This window comes from Equus przewalskii, chromosome 18 (genome assembly GCF_037783145.1).
Source record: "Equus przewalskii isolate Varuska chromosome 18, EquPr2, whole genome shotgun sequence".
Lineage (NCBI taxonomy): Eukaryota > Metazoa > Chordata > Mammalia > Perissodactyla > Equidae > Equus > Equus przewalskii.
In genome coordinates, this window is record NC_091848.1 from 37357168 (window position 1) to 37376977 (window position 19810).

The window sequence follows — 19810 nt, forward strand, 5'->3', positions numbered from 1 at the left end:
TGTATGGAATGAAGATGTAAAATTGTTGGAACAAAACAACTGCATTAACAGAAGATTAGCATTTTTCCCACACGGACACTGAATAAAAGTGGCTGATGAAGCATGGAGAGAAAATGCATCTCAAGCCAAAGCCAGATTGTCAGATTTTCAAAGGTACAATGTTAGCCAGACGCAGGTCTTTTTCGTTTTTTGAGGAAGATTAGCCCTGACCTAACATCTGCCACCAATCCTCCTCTTTTTGCTGAGGAAGATTGGCCCTGAGCGAACATCTGTGCCCATCTTCCTCTACTTTATATGTGGGATGCCTGCCACAGCATGGCTGGATAAATGGTATGTAGGTCCACACCCAGGATCCAAACTGATGAACCCCAAGCTGCCACAGTGGAGCATGCGAACTTAACCACTGCGCCACTTGGCCAGTCCCTAGTCAGACACAGTTTTGATGTTTTGTGATTGCTCGACATAACTTAGATGAGTGTCTTTTCCATGGTTAATCCACATTTTTACCAGTTTATTTCTCCATTTGTTGGTATGATGCTAGTCATTTATTCATTCACTCACTCACCAATATTTACTGAGGTTAAAAACAGAACACTCAGTTAAATTTGAATTTTGGATAAACAAATAATTTTTTAGTATTTTTTTGTTTTGTTTCATGTTTTTAAACCTGGCAACCCCAGCCAGGAATTATGCTGGCTTCTGGGAGTATACAAATAAATCGTATCTGAATTCTGCCCTTGAGGAGCTCACAGTCTAACACTAAGATAAGACATGAACTTAAATCACCTTAACCCAAGTGGCCCTGAGAGGTACTAATACAGTGTTTCAGAGGTCAGTATCAAAGTGTCAGTGTCAACAGATTTTTCTGACATTATATACAGATGTAATGGGACCCTCCCGGGAAAATCCCTTGCATGAGCTTAAGACCTTCTGGCAAGGTCACTGAAAGAGTTTTCTTTCTCCCAGGAAGCAGATGAGCTTAACAGGCTATGTGGTTATTGTTCTTAAGGCCAAGTGTGCCAAGGTGGCTGGGTCCCTTCTCTCTGTGATACTACCCCCTCTTAGTCGTTTTTGTATAAAGAGCATATTAGCTTGCTTATTTGATATACATATATCTGTCTACTGAATTGGGAAGAAATTTGTTTTTTAGTGTCTAAATAAGTAAAAGAAGACCGCGATGGGATGTCACCCAAGGCCCTTGATTTTGACCTAGAGTGAAACAATAAAAAGAGCTGAAATGGTCACCAGGCTACACCTGCAGAGGTGGGCAGCAGCTAACCCTCCCTGCAGTCTGCTGTCTTAGCCAGGGCAGCCCAGCATTTTTTTTTTTTTTAAGATTTTACTTTTCCTTTTTCTCCCAAAGCCCCCCGGTACATAGTTGTGTATTTTTAGTTGTGGGTCCTTCTAGTTGTGGCATGTGGGACGCAGCCTCAGCATGGCCTGATGACCAGTGCCATGTCCCCACCCAGGATTCGAACCGGTGAAACCCTGGGCCGCCGAAGCAGAGCGTGGGAACTTAACCACTCCACGGGGCCCCAGCCCAGCATTTTTAACGACTCAGGACCTTGGGCTGTCTGAAGAGGCAGAAGCACTGCAGGAAACACCTGGCACTGTAACTAATCGGGATTAGAGGATGAGTGAAATCCTTTAATCTGCCTCTGTCTCTTGTTTCTCTTCCACTGCAATCAAAGAATTTACATATGATCTTGCCTGGGAGTGGGGAGTAAACGGGAGCAGATGGAACAGCCCCAATTTGAAAGACCCTAAGACAACGAATTAAGTTCACAAACATGATAAGAGCAAAAAAGTCTTTTGTACCTTTGAGAAGACAGGTTGGAATTTGGAGGTAAACCTCAGTAGCCTTGAGCATACTCCCTCAAGAGTGAGGCTAATGAAACCCCAGGCATCAAAGCGAAAACTGGACACGGATATGAAGTCATTGATGGTACTGTAGCCATCAGTTGAGACTGATCACAACCGCAATACCATTGTGGCACTTCCAATTGCTCATCTTCTAAGCCACCACTTGGTGTCCGCCGTTTGCCCCGTCTCCTGCTCTAGCTCACTGTGGCAATGCTTCCTCTAAGTCATTGATCCTGCTCAACCACAGATGCTCATCAGAGACACAGCCTCTACAGCATCTGCCAAGTCAACCTGCTTCAGCAGTCACCCCAAGGGTGGAAAACAGCTTTGCCTTCAACCTGCAGTATGCTGGTTATATTAATGATAATAGCCAACATTTATTAAGTACTTACTATGTGCAAGCCACTGTGCACAATGCTTTACACAGATTCTCAAATTTTTCTTTACAACCTGACCTTACAAAGCCAGTACCATTATCCCCATTACATAGATGAAGAAACAGTCTTAGAGAAACTAAGTCGTTCCCTGTCACTGGTGAGAAGAGATTTGAATCCAGGTCTCTCTGACTCCAACCTTGTGCTGCCTTGTATGCCCAATGCCTATCGTAATATGGAGGCTCCCCCTAGAAACAGTTTCTGAGACAAGGGTTTAAGTATAAGAAGTTTATTTGGGAGGCAATCCCAGGAATAGTGGAAAGGGAGTAGGAAAAGTAAGATAGTGATGGGGAAAAAGCCAGTAGAGGGTATGTTATCAAGCCAGTTATCCCTGGAGCCCAATCCCACTGGACGACTCTGGGAGACAGTGTAGTACATGCCTCAGAGTTATCCCAACCTGAGGGATGAGGAAGTTCTTCATCCATCATTGGCTGAGGGCTGCTTCCTCAGCAAGTTCCCATCTGTCATTGACTGAGGGCTGCTTCCAGGAGCATTAACTTTCTGGCATTTCCAGCTTTCCTGGTTTGTGGCCTGAGCTTGTGATTTTTGTTTTTTTGTTTTTTTTGGTGAGGAAGATTGGCTCTGAGCTAACATCCATTGTCAATCTTCCTCTTTTTGCTTGAGGAAGACTGTTGCTGAGCTAACTTCTGTGCCAGTCTTCTTCTATTTGGTATGTGGGACGGCACCACAGCATGGCTTGATGAGCAGTGCATAGGTCTGTGCCTGGGATGCAAACTGGTGAACCCCTGGCCACTGAAGTGGAGCATGGGAACTTAACCACTACACCAGCGGCCCCCACACCTCCACCCCATGGGCTTGCTCCTTTTGCTGCAGAAAAAACAAGCTCTCAGATAGGAAGTCCTAGCAGCCTTTGAAGTCATATGCATGGGAACCACCACCATCTGCTACAACGCCTGACAGAGATTTTAATGAAACAAACTTTTAGCATCTTAATCACTATATTTTCTCTCTTTCGGTCAGGCACAAGTCCATAGGGGCTGCAGGGCAGTAAGTGACTGACACTGTGTTGTATTAAAATCACGCTTGACCCTCAAACCTGGCACATTGTTCCAAACCAACTTCTTTACATATCTTCCTTACAATGAGATCATTCTAAGGGGCTCTCTCGGTCTTGGCTGCCAATAGATCCTTGTCAGACCCATCCCACTGGCCTTCCTGTCATGACCAGAAATATCTGAATCCTAGCATGACCCCAGTTAAGCTGTCAAACTTAACATATGGTTTGTATTTCCCTTCTAAAAAGAAAAACACTCAGGAAGCAATAAAATCAGGATTTTATAAAGAGAAAGAAGTGGGCTCTTTCTTTCCTAAATTAAGTTATTTTGATTAAAGTGAAGACTGCAGATACATTTAAAGCTTCAGTGGGAAATGCAAAGATTATGGCTCAATTCCATTTTCTCTGTGCTCCATGCCCTCTCTCTCCTTGATGCTATTCAGTCAGGCATCTCACTGTGCCTAGTTAACCAACAACTTCCAAGATCACCAGGGACCTGCCACAGAAGGAGCTGGACACTCAAGATGGAAAGCTGCTTTTGAATTAGGTAAGAACAGGATTCTTAACCTGAAATCCTTGGAGAGGCTCCTGAATGCCTCTGATAACATCTTATATATATAAATTTATATAACATATATATGTATTTCAGAAATGTGTATGTTAGCATGTTTTTGAGGAAAAAATACAAATCTTTTAGCAAATTCTCAAAATTGTATATGATCTTAAAAGGTTAAGAACCTTTAGGTTAGAAATAATTCTGGAAGGCACCAGATGGTTGAGGAAAAGCAATAGGGTAGTCTCAGATCTTTCAAGCTGACCTGAACTCAAGGTCCCAACATTTAATTTATTATTCAGTCCATAGCCTCTTACTTTTTGAATCTTGTATCCTGACTATAAATCTTAACTGTGTTTTTAGTTTAGATGTTCATATACTTTGCAACTTTGGTTGTTTCCCATAAACTGGAACATGGTTAAACGTGAACAGAGACTTTCACACTTCAGAGGTGAACCAATTGGAAAAGTCATTGGTCCAATGCACTAGATTATAGAACACTGCCTAGACCAAGCAGAGTCATTAACCATGACAGAAGAGGGACCTAAACTTCCATACCAAGCTCAAAGCGCTGAGTCCTGGATAGTCCTGAGTCTTGGAGTATTCAAGCAACTGTCAGCCTCAATGCAAAAAAGTAGTCCAAACACTTGTTGGTTCATTTATTTACTCAACAATTTAAAAATTCCTACTATGTGCAAGGCATTGAGCTAGGTACTGGGGATACTACACTGAATAAGGTGAAGTCCCTGCTTTCATAGAGATTAAATTCTACTTGGGAAGACAGGCGTTAAATAACTAACCACACAGTGAAAAGTGTTGTCATAATATGATAGTATAGGGGCACAACGCCTAGTTTGCAGGAGTGGGACAGAGGGGTGGAAGGAAAGGCTTTCTTGAGGAAGTAACCTGAGAGCAAACTCAGAAGCCTATAGTTTCAGTTACCACAGATGACTTACAAATGTACATGTAGCCCATAGCTCCCCAACAAGCTCCAGACTCAAATATTCAGTAGCCTACTTGATACCATCTCTTGGATGACTCCAAGCCACGCCCAATCAACATGCCCCAAAATGAGTTCCTCGTTTGCATTGTTTTCAGAATAAAACATTAGGGGGAAAATGAGTTCATAAACCTCCATCCTAAATATGGATCTTTCCCACTACCCATCCAGATAAAACCCTAGAAACTAAGGTCAATGTAAATACCTCCACTTTGCCTTACTTCCCAAACCCAACACCAAGTCTTGTCCATCTTACCATCTGCTTCTCTCATGTCTGTCTTCCTCATCTTCCCTCACCCCACCCTCCACTCTAGCTACCAGCATATCTCTTCAGTATGGTAGCTTTCTGTGAATCTGATCTTAGTAGGAAGCAGAAGACACTCTCAGCCTCTATTTTAAAGATAATTAAAAGGTTTATGGAGACGTGGACAAGGAAACGAGGAGCGTTGAAGCACCCAGAGACCAGCAAACCATTATCACCCTGAAGCCTGCAGGGACAAGAGGAGGAAATGTTTTATTGGAGCCTGGAGAGAACTGGAGCCCCAGGGGCTTCTCTGAGCTGTAGTCGGAGAGAGCCAAGGCATCAGCCAGAATGGTATTGAGAAGAATACCCCAAACTCTCTCCTCTTTCCCTCCTATTTTCTGCCAGGTGACTCCTATTGACTAAACAAAACCAGAAGCTGAAAGGCAAGTCTGAGTGATGCCATCCTTAAGAGTCGGTCCGCAGGGCATGGAGAAGGGCAGAGAATGGATTGGCAGTGGTTGCAGGGGGATCTACCCACATCCATGTTTCCCTTTCCCAAAAACGTCCTCTATAGTACAAGTTGGCAAACTTCTTCTGTAAAGGGCCAGATCATATATATTTTAGGTTTTGTGGGCCATAGGATCTCTGTCACAACTACTTAATTCTGCAGGTGTAACACAAAAGCAGCCAGAGATAATACACAGGCAATGAGTGTGACTGTGTCCCAATAAAACTTTATTTATGACGCCAAAATATGACTTTCGTGTAACTTTCACATGTCAAAAAATATTATTCTTTTGAATTTTTTAGACAACTAAAAAACGTGAAAACTACTCACAGCAAAAAAAGGGTGGCTGGCTGGATTTGGCCAGAGGCTACAGACTGTGAACCCCTGCTCTACACTGCAGCCAGTGATGTTTGTGAAACACCAGTCATTTCATCCCCTACCCCCACCTTAACCTTTTACGCATTCCTAGTGCCCTTAGGATAATAATCCAAATCCTTATGTGGCCTTTGAGGACTGCATAGTCTGATCCCTACATATACTTCCATTGCCACTGTCAATACTTGAGCCACAGGGCCACTCCAGATCCCTCCTACTCATCATCATGCTGTCTCCACACGTTTAGAATCCTCTTCTCTCCCCTCTCTATCTAGTTCATTTGTCAGATCTCAGCTCACTGCAGCATTATTTATAATAGCAAAAACAAACAAAAACAGATTTTGAGAATATGATGGAATAGGAAACACCAAGAATCTGTCTTCCCATCTTGACAATAACTGCACTGGCAGAATCTCTCTGATGTAATTATTTTGGAACTCTGGAGTCTATTGAAGAATCGCAACTTCTAGAGTAAGGCTCAGAAAGTAAATTGTGGTTAATTTCAGCTCTTACTACAGTAGTAGCAACCCATTTCCCTCTCCCAGCCCAATAACAGGCAGCCATACACAGGTTCCGGAAGCATCTTGCACACAGCTTGTGGGAACCAGGGTGAGCAAAAAACTCCCTGTCCTCTAAATATCGGGAGCCTATGCTCTGATCACTGATTGTTGCTTCTGATCACAGAGGTGCAGACAAAGAGGTGGGTGGCCATTGTTGTTGCACCTCCCCCTCTTGTTGCAAGCACCTCCTCCTCTGGCTGAAGTGACTCATGGGATCTAAAGGGCTGGCACCCTTTCCTCCTCCCTTCATTTTTCTCTTTTTCCTCTTTTGAGAGCCAGACATTAAAGATTGGGATATTCAAAAGCAATCGTATATATGGGGAAAATTAGAAAGTGATTGTGCATGCCCAAAGAAAGGTGCAGGCTCAGAAAAGACCTGAGAAGACCTTAAGTTTACACCTCAGGTTGATCCTTGGCGCAGAGACAGCCTACAACAGTTTTTAAAAAATAACAAAAAACACAGTCGTGGGGAAGAGAGAGAATCTCATTTCCAGCATTATGACTGTATTTGATTAAAATGTCTAGTTATCAACAAAAAAGTTACAAGACATATAAAGAAATAGGAAACTATGGCCCATCCAAAGGAAAAAAATACATCAACAGAAACTGTTCCTGAAAAGACCTGATGGCAGATCTACTAGACAAAAACTTTAAAACATGCTCAAAGAACTCAAGGATTAAAAGATTAAAGATGCTCAAAGAACTCAAGGAAGATGTGTGGAAAGTTAAGAAAACATTTTGTATGAACAAAATGGAAATGTCAATACAGAGAGAGAAAATCTAAAATGATACCAAAAAGAAATTCTGGAGCTAAAAAGTACAATAACTGAAATGAAAAACTCACTAGAGGGATTCAAAGATGGATTTGAGCAGGCAGAAGAAAGAATCAGCAACTTTGAAGATAAGACAATGGAAATGATTTAATCTAACGAACAGAAAGAAAAAAGATTGAGGAAAAGTGAACAGAGCCTAAGGAATTAGTGGGACACTATCCAATGGACTAATATATGTATTGTGGTACTCCCAGAAGGAGATGAGAGTAAGGGGCAGAGAAAATATTTTATAAAACAATGACTGAAAACTTCCCAAATTTGATTACAGACATGAATATAAAAATCCAAGAAACTCCACAAACTACAAGTAAGATGAATTCAAAGAAACCCACAGCAAGACACATCATTATCCAACTTGCAAAAGACAACAGCAAAGAGAGAATCTTGAAAGCAGCAAGAGAGAAGCAACTTGTTACATACAATGGAACCTCAACAAGATAATAAGCAGATTTCTGATAGGAAACTTTGGAGGCTAGAAGGCAGTGAGTCAATATATTCAAACTGGTAATAGAAAAAAACTGTCCTTCAGCAAAACTGTCCTTCAAAAGTGGAGAAAGAAATTAAGACATTCCCAGATAAACAAATTTAGGGAGTTTTTTTTTTTTTACCACTAGGCCTGCCCCTCAGGAAATGCTCAAGGGAGTCCTGATGGGTGAAAAGAAAAAACACTAGACAATAACTTGACACCCTATGAAGAAATAAAGATCTCAATAAGGGTAAGTAGATGGGCAGTTATAAAAGCTAGTATTATTGCAACAACAGGTGATAATTCCACTTTTTGTTTTCTACATGATCTAAGAGACTAATACTTATTTAAAAATTACTAGTCTGATAGCTAATTATTATTGTAACTTCATTATAAAGTTATTATTGGAACTTTGGCTTGTAACTCTACATTTTGTTTTCCACATAATGTAAGAGACTAATGTATTAAAAAGAATTATTAGTTAATATTTTTGCATGTACAATGTATAAAAATGTAATTCTGTGACATAAACAACTGAAAGGGGTGGGGATGGAGCTGTAATGGAGCGGTTTTTCTGTTATTAAAGTTAAGCCAATATAAATTCAAGTTATAGTGTTATAACTTTAGAATGTTAAATGTAATCCCCACGGTAACTATAAAGAAAATAGTATAGAAGACGCTATGAGAAATGAGAAAAGAATTTACACATTTCACTACAAAAAATCAGCCCTGGGCTGGCCCCGGTGGTCTAGTGGTTAAATTAGGCATGCTCTGCTTCAGTGGCCTGGGTTTGGTTCCTGGGTGTGGACCTATATCACTCATCTGTCAGTGGCCATGCTGTGGTGGTGGCTTACATACAAAAAGAGGAAGATTGGCAACATGTTAGCTCAGGGTGAATCTTGAAAGAAAGGAAGGAAGGAAGGAAGGAAAAGAAAGAAAGAAAGAGAAAAAAATCAACCAAATACAAAAGAGGGAAGGAATGCAGGAAATGGACAAAAAAGTTATACAGCATATAGAAAACAAATAACAAAATAACAGAAGTAAGTTGCTCTTTATCAGTAATTACTTTAAATGTAAACTGATTAAACTCTCCAATAAAAAGACAGAGAGGAACAGAATGGATAAAAACACATGTCCAACTCTATACTGTCTACAAGAGACTCACTTTAGATCCAAAGACACAAATCGCTTGAAAGTGAAAGGATGAGAAAAGACATTTCAAGCAAATAGTAACTAAAAGAGAGAAGGCGTGCTATATTAATATTAGACAAAATAGACTTTAAATCAAAAAAGTTTGCAAGAGACTAAGAAGGATGATATACATTAACAAAAGCTTCAATATAGCAAGAAGAGATAACAATTATAAATATTTAGTCACCTAATAACACTCTATCAAAATATATGAAGCAAATCTGACAGAACTGAAGGGAGAAATAGACAGCTGTACAATAATAGTTGGAGACATCAATACCCTACTCTCAATACTGGATACAACAACCAGACACAAGTTAAGTAAAGAAATAGAGGACTTATAACAAATTAAGTAAATCTAACAGATATACAGAACACTGCCCAACAACAGCAGCATACACACTTTTCTCAAATGCTCATGCAACATTTTCCAGAATAGACCATATGTCAGGCCACAAAGTAAGTCTCAATAGCTTTAAAAAAGATAGATTATCACACAAAATCTCTTCCCCAACTACAACAAGATAAAGTTAGAAATCAATAACAAAAATAAAACTGGAAAGGTCATGAATTTGTAGAAATTAAACAACACACTGTTAAACAAACAATGGATCACAGAAGAAATAACAAGGGAAATTAGAAAACACTTAGAGATGAAAGAAAACAGAAACAGAACATACTGAAATTTATGGGATGAAGCAAACGTAGTGATAAAGGGGGGAGTTTATAGCTATAAATGCTTACATTAAAAAACAAGAAAGATCACAAATCAACAACCTAACTTACAACTTAAGGAACTAAAAAACAAAAAAAAAACTAAACCCAAAGCCAGCAGAAGGGAGGAAATAATAAAGATTAGAACAGAGGTAAATGAAATCGAGACTAGAAAAAACAGTACAGAAAATGAGTGAAGCCAAAAAAACAACAAAATTGACAAACCTTCAGCTATATGAACTAAAAAAAGATAGAAAAGACTGAAATTACTAAAATTGGAAATGACAGTGGAAACATTACTATTCAGTCTACAGAAATAAAAAATATTGTAAGAGAGTACTACAAACAAATTGGATAATCTACATGAAATGGACAAATTCCTAGAGACACAAAACCTACCAAGACTAAATCATGAAGAAATAGAAAATCTGAACAGACCTATAACTAGTAAGGAGATTGAATCAGTAATCAATCTCCAGACAAAGAATAGCCCTACACCTGAGGACTTCACTAGTGAACTCCACCAAACATTTAAAGAACTAATGTTGATCCTTCTTAAACTTTTTCAAAGAACTGAAGAGAAGAGAGCACTTCTTAAGGTATTCTATAAGAGCAGCATTACCCTGATGTCAAAGCTAGACAAAGACACTACAAGAAAGGAAAACTGCAGGCCAATATCTTTTATGAATATTGATGCAAAAATTCTCAACAAAATACTAGCAAACTGAATTCAGCAATGTATTAAAAGGATTATATACCATGACCAAATGGAATTCATTCCTGGAATGCAGGGATGGTTCAACACATGAAAAATGATCAATGTAATACATCACATTAACAGAATGAAGGAAGAAAAACCACATGATCATCTCAATTGACGCAGAAAAGGCATTTGACAAAAGTCAGCATCCTTTCATGATAAAAACACCCAAAAAACTAGGAACTGAAGGAAATTAGTTATGAGAATCCCACAGTGAACATCATACTCAGTGGTGAAAGACTGAAATAGTTTCTTCTAAGATCAGGAACAAGACAAGAATGCCCACTTTCACCACTTCTATTTAACACATTACTGGAAGTTCTAGCCAGAGCAATGAAGCAAGAAAAAGAATTCAGATTGGAAAGGAAGAAGAAAAATTATCTTTGTTTACAAATTATATGATCTTATATGTAGAAAACCCTAAAGATTCCACAAAAAAAAAACTGTTAGAACTAATAAATTCAACAAAGTAATAGGATACAAAGTCAATACATAAAAATTAGTTGCATTTCTATACAACCAGCAATGAACAATCTGGAAAGGAAATTAAGAAAACAATTCAATTTACAATAGCATCAAAGAGACTAAAATACCCAGGAATTAACTTAACCAAGGAGGTGAAGGACTTGTATAATGAAAACTTCAAAACAATGATGAAAGAAGTTAAAGACATTAATAAATGCAAACACATCCCATGTTCATGGATTGAAATATTTAATATTGTTAAGATGTCAATACTACACAAAGTGATCTACAGTTTATCCCAGTGACGATTTTTACAGAGATAGAAAAACTTATCCTGAAATTCATCTGCAATCTCAAAGGACCCTGAAGAGCCAAGACAATCTTGAAAGAAAAGAACAAAGCTGGAGTGTTCATACTTCCTTATTTCAAACTTACCACAAAGCTACTGTAATAAAAAAGTGTGGTACTGGCATAGAGGCAGACCTATAGACCAATGGAAAAGATAGAAAGCGCAGAAATAACCCTCACGTATATAATCAAATGATTTTTGACAAGGAAGTCAAGACTATTCTATCGGAAAAGTACAGTTTTTTCAACAAATGATGCCAGGAAAACTGGATATCCACATGCAAAAGAATAAAGTTGGACACTTACCTAACACCATATACAAAAACTAAAAATGGATCAAAGACCTAATTGTAAGGCTTAAAACTATAGAAGTCTTAGAAGAAAACATAGGGCAAAACCTTGATGGCATTGGATATGCCAATGATTTCTTGGATATGACACCAATGACACAGGTAACAAAAGAAAAAATGGGCAATTGGAAACTTCATGAAAATAAAAAACTTTGTACGTTAAAAGACAATATCAACAGAGTAAAAAGACAACACAGAATGGGAAAAAATGTTTGAAAATCACATATCTAATAAGAGATTAACATCCAGAATATGTGGAGAACTCCTAAAACTTGACAATAAAAATACATACACCCCAATTTAAAAAAACGGGCAAAAGTAAATACAGATTTCTGATAATTGGAGAGAGGAATATCTGCTTATAAAAAGCATATGTTGTTTTGTTTTGTTTTTTCTTTCTTGATGGATGGTATGATGGAGCTCTGAATATAAAGGAATAAATACATGATTTACATTACTTTGGAAAAAAAAACGGGCAAAAGACTTGAATAGACATTTCTGAAAAGAAGATATATGAATGGCCAATAAGCACATGAAAATACATTCAACATCACTAATTATTAGGGAAATGCAAATCAAAGTTACCATGAGATACCACCTCACACCCATTAGAATGGCAACTATCAAAAAAAAAAAGAGAGAATAACAAGTGTTGGCAAAGATGTGTGGAAATTGGCATACGCGCACTGTCAGTGGGAATGTAAAATGGTACAGCCATTGTAGAAAAGAGTATGATGGTTCTTCAAAAAATTAAAAATAGAATTAGCATATGATCCAGCAATTCTGGGTATATACCCAAAAGAACTGAAAGCAGGGTCTGGAAGAGATATTGGTATATCCTTGTTTACAGCAGCAATATTCATAATAGCTAAACCATGGAAGCAATCCAAGTGTCCATCAACAGTTAAATGGATAAACAAATGTGCTATGTACATACAATGGAATGCTATTTAGCCTTTAAAAAGATGGAAATTTTGACACATGCTACAACGTGGGTAAACCTTGAAGACAAGTCAAATAAGCCAGTCACAAAAGGACAAATACTACATGACCCACTTATGTGAAGTACTTAAGTAGTCAAAATCATAGAGACAGAAAGTAGAAGGCAGGTTGCCAGGGGCTGAAAGGAGGCAGAATGGGGAGTTAGCGTTTAATGGGTAGAGTTTTAGTTTTACACGATGAGTTCTGGAGATGGATGGTGGTGATGGCTGCACAACATTATGAATGTGTTTAATACCACTGAATTGTACACTTAAAAATGGCTAAGATGGTAAGTTTTATGCTTTGTATATTTTACCACAATAAAAAAATTGAAAAAAAAAACCTCCCAAAAGCTATTATCTTAAAAAAATTTTTAAAAAGAAAAAAAAAAACCTCAGCCAAACAAAAGGGAGAGGAAGAGCATAAAATTCCGAACAGTAGGATAACAGAACACCAAGCAGCCAATTTGTAACTGTTACAGATTAATGAGGAACGATGTTGATGGGATGTTAAAACACTCATGTTACAGTAACATTTATCATATTATTGTTGTAATGTATTTATAGATATACACACAGTTGGGAAAAGCCCAGAAGGGAATGAACCAAACTGTTAAGAGTGGTTATCTCTTGTGTGGTAGGATTCTGGGTGATTTTTATGTCTTGCTTGTTTATATTTTCTAAAATGAGCATGTATTAAGAAAAATCAGTAGAAGTTTTTAAAAATTAAATCAACGAAGACAAAACCCTGCAATCTCAGGTGAATATGTTAAACATCTTATAGGAGAGAGATGAAGGAAGGGAGAGGTTTTCACAGTCTAATCTAATTCAAAGCTAAATTTATTAAATACCTAGCTTCTCCAAATCACTCAGTATGAGTGTGCAATATATTGGGGGACAGATTTTAGTTTCTGGGTTTTTATTTTAATTGTAATTGAGACTATCAAAAGGTAGCTCTTTTTCCTATTTTTAAAAAAATGGAATCAATTGAGTAATTTTTCTCCCCAACTTGATTTAAAACATTAACCCCAAACTCAATATCTTAAAAACCAAAGGCTAATTCCTATTAAAATTCGAGCAGCATGCCAATGGTGAGAATACTGTCGTTCTTTATTAATAGTATTATCTCTTCCATCGAGTAAACCACTACGTGCGAAATAAAACCAAAATCCCAGCTAAGGAGCACCATTCTGAGCTCGAGGGCCACAGTGAATAATTTGAAACTGCCATCAGAAGTACTCAAAGGTAATGAGACCGAGGATTGATTTTTATTGACTATCAAGAACGAACTCATTCAAAATGGCACACAAAACACCGAACTAAAAACACAAAGCCCAAATCCAAGGGCCGAGCACGATTCCTTCTGGCACCTATCCGCCCTCTACCCTAGTCCCCTCCTCTGGCCCCGGCGGGTCCCTGTCGCCACTTGCCCCCAGGTGATGCAGAGCAGCTGTCCTCCACCAGACGCCCTAGCAACAGCACCGTGAACTCAGCTCCTTCGGGCGTTCAGGAAGCCGGCTTCTCCGTGCCCAGCGTCCCGGCTCCCGGCCCCGCCCCCGCGGGGCCCCGCCCCCTACCTCTCCATGCCCCGCCCCCTGCCCGCCGGGCCCCGCCCCAACCTCTGGGCCCCCGCCCCCGGACCCACCTCTTCCCCTCGCCCCGCCCCTTGCCCCGCCCCGCCCTGGCCCGCCGGGCCCCGCCCCTTGCCCCGCTGGGTCCCGCCCAGACCTCTGGGCCCCGCCCCAGGCCCCACCCCCGCCCCGCCCCGCTCGCGTTCTGCGGGCTTCTCCGGCCCTCCGCCCTGTGTGACGGGCCGGGGCCCGGGCCGGGAGGGGGTCTATTGCGCACGCCTAGGGCGCCCGGCTGGAGGATGGAGAGAGACCTCGGCGGGGCGCCAGTGACTGAGAGGCGCGGCGTTCGGCGGGCTCCCTCCCGGAAGCGGAAGCTCGGGGGGCGGGCCAAGCGGGGCCGGGAGTCCGCGGCGGTTGATTCCTTTTACCGTGAGGTTTTGCTTCACTCCGTCTGGGCTTCTTTGAGGCTGCGAGAGATGGTGAGGTCCGGATCTCGACCGGGCCAGGTGAGGGCTGCGCACCTGAGGCGTCCGCTGGGGGCGGGGAGAGGGACTGAAGGGGCTCTCGGGCCGGGAGAAGTGCAAAACTGTTTGAAAAAAATAAAAACAGAGACAGCGCGTCCGCAGTGGAAATGCTGGGAAAGGGACGGCGGGGGCCACCTCGTCCTAGCATCCCGACACAGCCGCCCTGGCCGTTGACGCGAGTTCAGTGTGAACCGCTGTGGTCCTCCGGGGCGCCGGCTTTGGTCTGGGGCCCGGTTCGCGGCCAGCCTCCGCCGCGGGGTCGGGTGACTTCACCTCTCCGAGCCTCGGTACGTTGTTGCATCAAATCCAGGTTCTCGGCTCTTCCACCGAGTCCTGCTGTTAGCTGGTCTTCCGTCACAACTGCTGGTGTTTTACTGCTGGTGAAAAAAGCTCTGCCAGTTAGCTCTGCCTTTAGCCTCAGCCCTCTCAAATGCACGCCCTTTGTTGGACTAAATGATTCTCTTTTCTCCTTAAAATCCGACACTGGCACATTTCTTTTTCAAGATGAAATCTCAGTCCTTTGGCCTGTCAACACAGTCCTTTTTTGATCTGGCCGGTGCATTCCTTCCCGCCCCGATCCCAGTAATACCCAGCCTTGTTGGGTCTGTCCTGCAGTGCTGTGGCTGCCCCGCGCCCTCTCCTGCGTCCCCGCCTTTGCGCTTTCTGTTCTGCCCAGAAAGCCCTTCTGTCCCTGCTAGCTCCATTTTCCATCTCCTGCACCTCAGCTCCAAGGCGGGTCTGGAAGCCTTGCCTAGCACTCTCACATCCCCATTGTTAGGGTCCCCCCTTTTGTGTCCCGTACTGACCTTTATCCACCCACTTTTCCAGGCTAGAGACGTTGCTAATCCTCCTTCTGCTACTACACTATTTCTGTTTTTGAGGCCCAGGCCGGCACCTGGCACAGAGTAGATTTTTTAAAGTAATGAATCAACTAGTCCTCACACAGACCCTCTACTTAGAGTGATCTTACTCCTCCTTAAAAAATCCACCCTTTTTTTTTTTTAGGTCTTCATTTATCACCTCCCTTGTAATGCTGTCTTCCCCATTAGTGTGAATTTTACACTTTTTTTTAAGACCTGGCTCAAGACTTTCTTCATGAGCACTTCCAGACCAGCCCCACCCTTATGGATCTCTCTCTTATATTGAATGAACTCAGAATATGTGCAAGGGGGAATGGGGGGAAAACATGGTTTTTGTAGTCATAGATTTAAATTCCAATTCTGCCACTACTATGGTGTAGTAGTAAGCACAATCCTTTTTGCTTTTCTGAGACTCCTTTCCCTTGTCTATGAAATAGGTATAAATATGTATAAAATTCTGCCTCAAAGAGTTAGGGAGGTTAAATGAGAGAACCTGGTAAAATACCTATCTCACACTTGGCATAAATGTGCAACAGTATTTACTCCCCTTAAAAACTAATAATCCATATGAACACAGATTGGAAGCCCCAGTAGCAAAGAACACGTCTAGTGCCTAGATCTTGGTTTCTAAATACCATTGTTCACTAAAAGGCTTCTTGGAGAGATGGTCAACTCGAGGGCTGAGGCACAGAAATTATAAGATGAGCCTGGATACATCAAGATGAAAAGCTCTGTGCAGCAAAGGAAACAATTAACAGTAAAAAGGCAACTTACGGAATGGGAAAAAATTTGTAAACCATATACCTGATCAAGGGGTAATATCCAAAATATATAAGGAACTCTTACAACTCAATAGCAAAAAGCCAAATAACCAGATTTAAAAATGGGCAAAGGAGTAGAATAGACATTTTCCAAAGAAGACATACAAATGGCCAACAGGTATATGAAAAGATGCTCAGCACCACTCATCATCAGGGAAATGAAGATCAAAACCATAATGAGATATCACCTCACACCTGTTAGGCTATTATCAAAAAACCCCAGAAAATAACAAGTGTTGATGAGGATGTGGAGAAATTGGAGCCGTTGTACATTGTTGATGAGAATGTAAAAGGGTGCAGCCACTGTGAAAAACTATATGAAATTTCCTCAAAAAATTAAAAATAGAACTACCATAGGATCCAGGAATCCCACTTTGGGTATTTATCCAAAAGAATTAAACACAGGATCTTGAAGAGATATTTGCACTCCTGTGTTTATTACAGCATTATTCAACAATAAAGAAGTGGAAACAACCTAAATGTCCGTTGATGGATGAATGGATAAAGAAAATGCACTATATACACACAGTGGAATATTATTCAGCCTTAAAAAAAGAAAGAAATCCTGCCATATGCAACATGGATAAATCTTGTGGATATTACGCTAAGTGAAATAAGCCAATCACAGAAGGACAAATGTTGCGTCATTCCACTTATATAGGTATCGAAAATAGTCAGACTCATAGAAGCAGAGAGTAGAATGGTAGTTGCCAGGGGATGGAGGGAGGGAGAAATAGGGAGTTGCTATTCAATGAGTATAAAGTTTCAGTTATGCAAGATGAATAAGTTCTGGAGATAAGCTGTACCACATGTCTATAGTTAACAGTACTTATTGTACACTTAAAAATTTGTTGAGAGGATAGATCTCATGTTAAATGTTCTTATAACAATGAAAAAAAAAATCAGCCTGGAGCACCATGTTGCAGAAAGTAAGGTCTAGCTCAAAAAATAATGGGAATTTGTTAAAATGAAACAGGAGCTGGTTTGAAGAGACTTCTACTGACAGAATCTGGGACAATTTGAGCATCAAAATAAATAATGGTATTAATGGGTCATAACTCATTGAGTAAAACAGGAATCAATGAGTCCATACTAACAAATGAAGAAGGAAAAGTGCTTCGCTAACATTGAATGCCAACTAATAAATGTAGAAGGAATTATGTAAGTTAGGAAAATCACCATTTGACAAGCAATTGATTAAAGCAAGAATCGTTAATGGATGCTAAAACGACTGGGTGTAAGTGTGATGAATAGGATGTCTGCATAATCTCAAAGTATCTCTCCACAAATGCTTAATACTTACAAAGGTATAACCTTACAGTGAGAAACCTGGCAGGGACCATCTTAAATAATCAAAGTTTGCATCACCAGTAGTGGGACAAACTGACACATCATATGCCTACTCATATCGTGTTGAAAAGGACACAACCTTCCTTTTGTGGTATTTCTGCCAAAAATGTACCACCTGAATCTAGTCATGAGGAAACATCAGACAAGTATAAATGTCCAGAGGGACAGTCTTCCAAAATAACTGGATTATACTCTTTAAATATGTCAAGATTGTAAAAGACAATGACTGGCAACCCAAGGAACTGTTCCAGATTAAAGGAGACTGAAGAGATATGAAAGCTTAGTGCAACACAGGTCCTGGATTGGACATGGACCGGATTGTTTTTCTATAAAGGACAGTATTGAGATAATTGGCAAAATGTGAATAAAGTCTACCGTAGATTGTAATGTGGTATCAAGGTTAATGTCCTGATTTTGATAATTATACTCTGATTATGTGAGACAGTGACCTTGTCCTTAGGAAATATTTAGGAGTAAATATTTAAATGTAAAGGGGTATCATGTCTGCAACTTACTCTGAAATGGTTCAGACAAAAAATAGTACCGTGTATATATTTTGAGAGAGACTGGCAGATGTAGTAGAATGTCAATAGTTGGGGAATCTGGGTGAAGTGTATACAGTTCTTTGTACTATTACTTCAAAATAAAAAATACAAAAGAAATTTGAAGGAAGTGTGCCAGTGTGACAGTACTGTTGCAGGGTGCTTTTATCCTGGGTAATTTTCTTTATCTGATTTTCTGTAATGTGACCTCATGTGATTGGTTGTTTTTTTGAGGAAGATTAGCTCTGAGCTAACATTCGCTGCCAATCTTCCTCTTCTTACTAAGGAAGATTGGCCCTAAGCTAACATCTGTGCCCATCTTCCTCTGTTTTACATGTGGGACGCCTCCCACAGCATGGCTTGATAAGCGGTGCATAGGTCCTGGGATCTGAACTGGCGAACCCAGGGTCGGTGAAGTGGAACATGTGAGCTTAACCATTATTCCACCTGGCGGGCCCCCTTGTGTGTATATTTTTTTGGAAAAGTAGTATATATAATCTTACAACTATGCCATACATTTATCTCAGACAGTATACTTTTTTTTATTTTTGAAAGATAATAATTGTGGTAGTTGTTTTTGGACTTAGCAGCACCATAGTTTGGGTTTTTATTATAGTTCTGGCCAGGACACCACGATAGTTACACTGAAGGGAAAGACCGTGAGAGTGTCATGCCGGGACCAGTGGAGCTACGTGACGTGGGATCTTATTTCCTACATTGTTGGTTCTCGCTGCTGGCTTCATGACTCCATCATATTCCAAGTTATCTCAAGGAGTATAAACTCTATCAACTCAATTTATAAAATGTATTCTGAGGAGCATTCTTAGAAAGAAGGAGTACATATTCAAGCAAATAATAGAATATTATATAATTCCAGAAAGTTTAATAGTTACTGCTCAAAGCTATCTTGGGATGAAACATGTAAACATGTCAAGAAAAATCATAAATGTAACTGCCAACAGTGACTACATCTGAAAGGTGAAATGAGGGAGTGACTAGGGAATTTAACCATGTCTTTTAAAAACTAAATTTCAAATAGAGATTATGTTTATCTGATATAAAGTTATTAAGATATAAAAAGTTATACCATGGAAAGTCTCCCTTCTTGCTCTGTCCCCCAGATTCTTTTTCTCTCCTCAGACGCTACTATAATTAACTATTTCCTGTGTAACTCTCAAGATATTAGATGCACGTAAAAACAAAAGCATATTTTTTCTTCTACACAAAGGGTAGCCCACTTTTGTTACTTTTAAAATAAAATTTTAAAAAAACATCACCACGTGTTTAAAAAGAAAACTTGAGAGAATGAGATATAGATAAAGAGGAATGGTAGAGTTTTCATGTGTTGGTCTTGTCAAGCATTCTAAGGAATGTGGATAAATGGAATCAGAGTTATGAACTTTGTTCTGCCTTCAGTTAACTTAGATGTTTTGAAGAATTTGGGCGAAGTAGAACATGTTCAGTGAATGAGTATAATCCAAAC

At 40.0% G+C, this 19810-nt stretch overlaps 1 protein-coding gene across 6 annotated transcripts in view; it reads left to right on the forward strand.

Moving 5' to 3' along the window:
* The first annotated feature begins 14338 nt into the window (after positions 1–14338).
* Positions 14339–19810, forward strand: part of CCDC14 (coiled-coil domain containing 14) — a 45615-nt gene continuing 40143 nt past the window's right edge. Inside the window, exon 1 of one of the 6 annotated variants that reach the window (XM_008514705.2) lies at positions 14339–14736. In XM_008514705.2, the coding sequence (XP_008512927.1) occupies positions 14530–14736 (207 nt within the window). In that variant the 5' untranslated portion in view covers positions 14339–14529. The remainder of the gene's footprint in view (positions 14737–19810) is intronic. The other 5 variants (XM_070583720.1, XM_070583721.1, XM_070583718.1 and 2 more) reach the window with 5 other exon arrangements.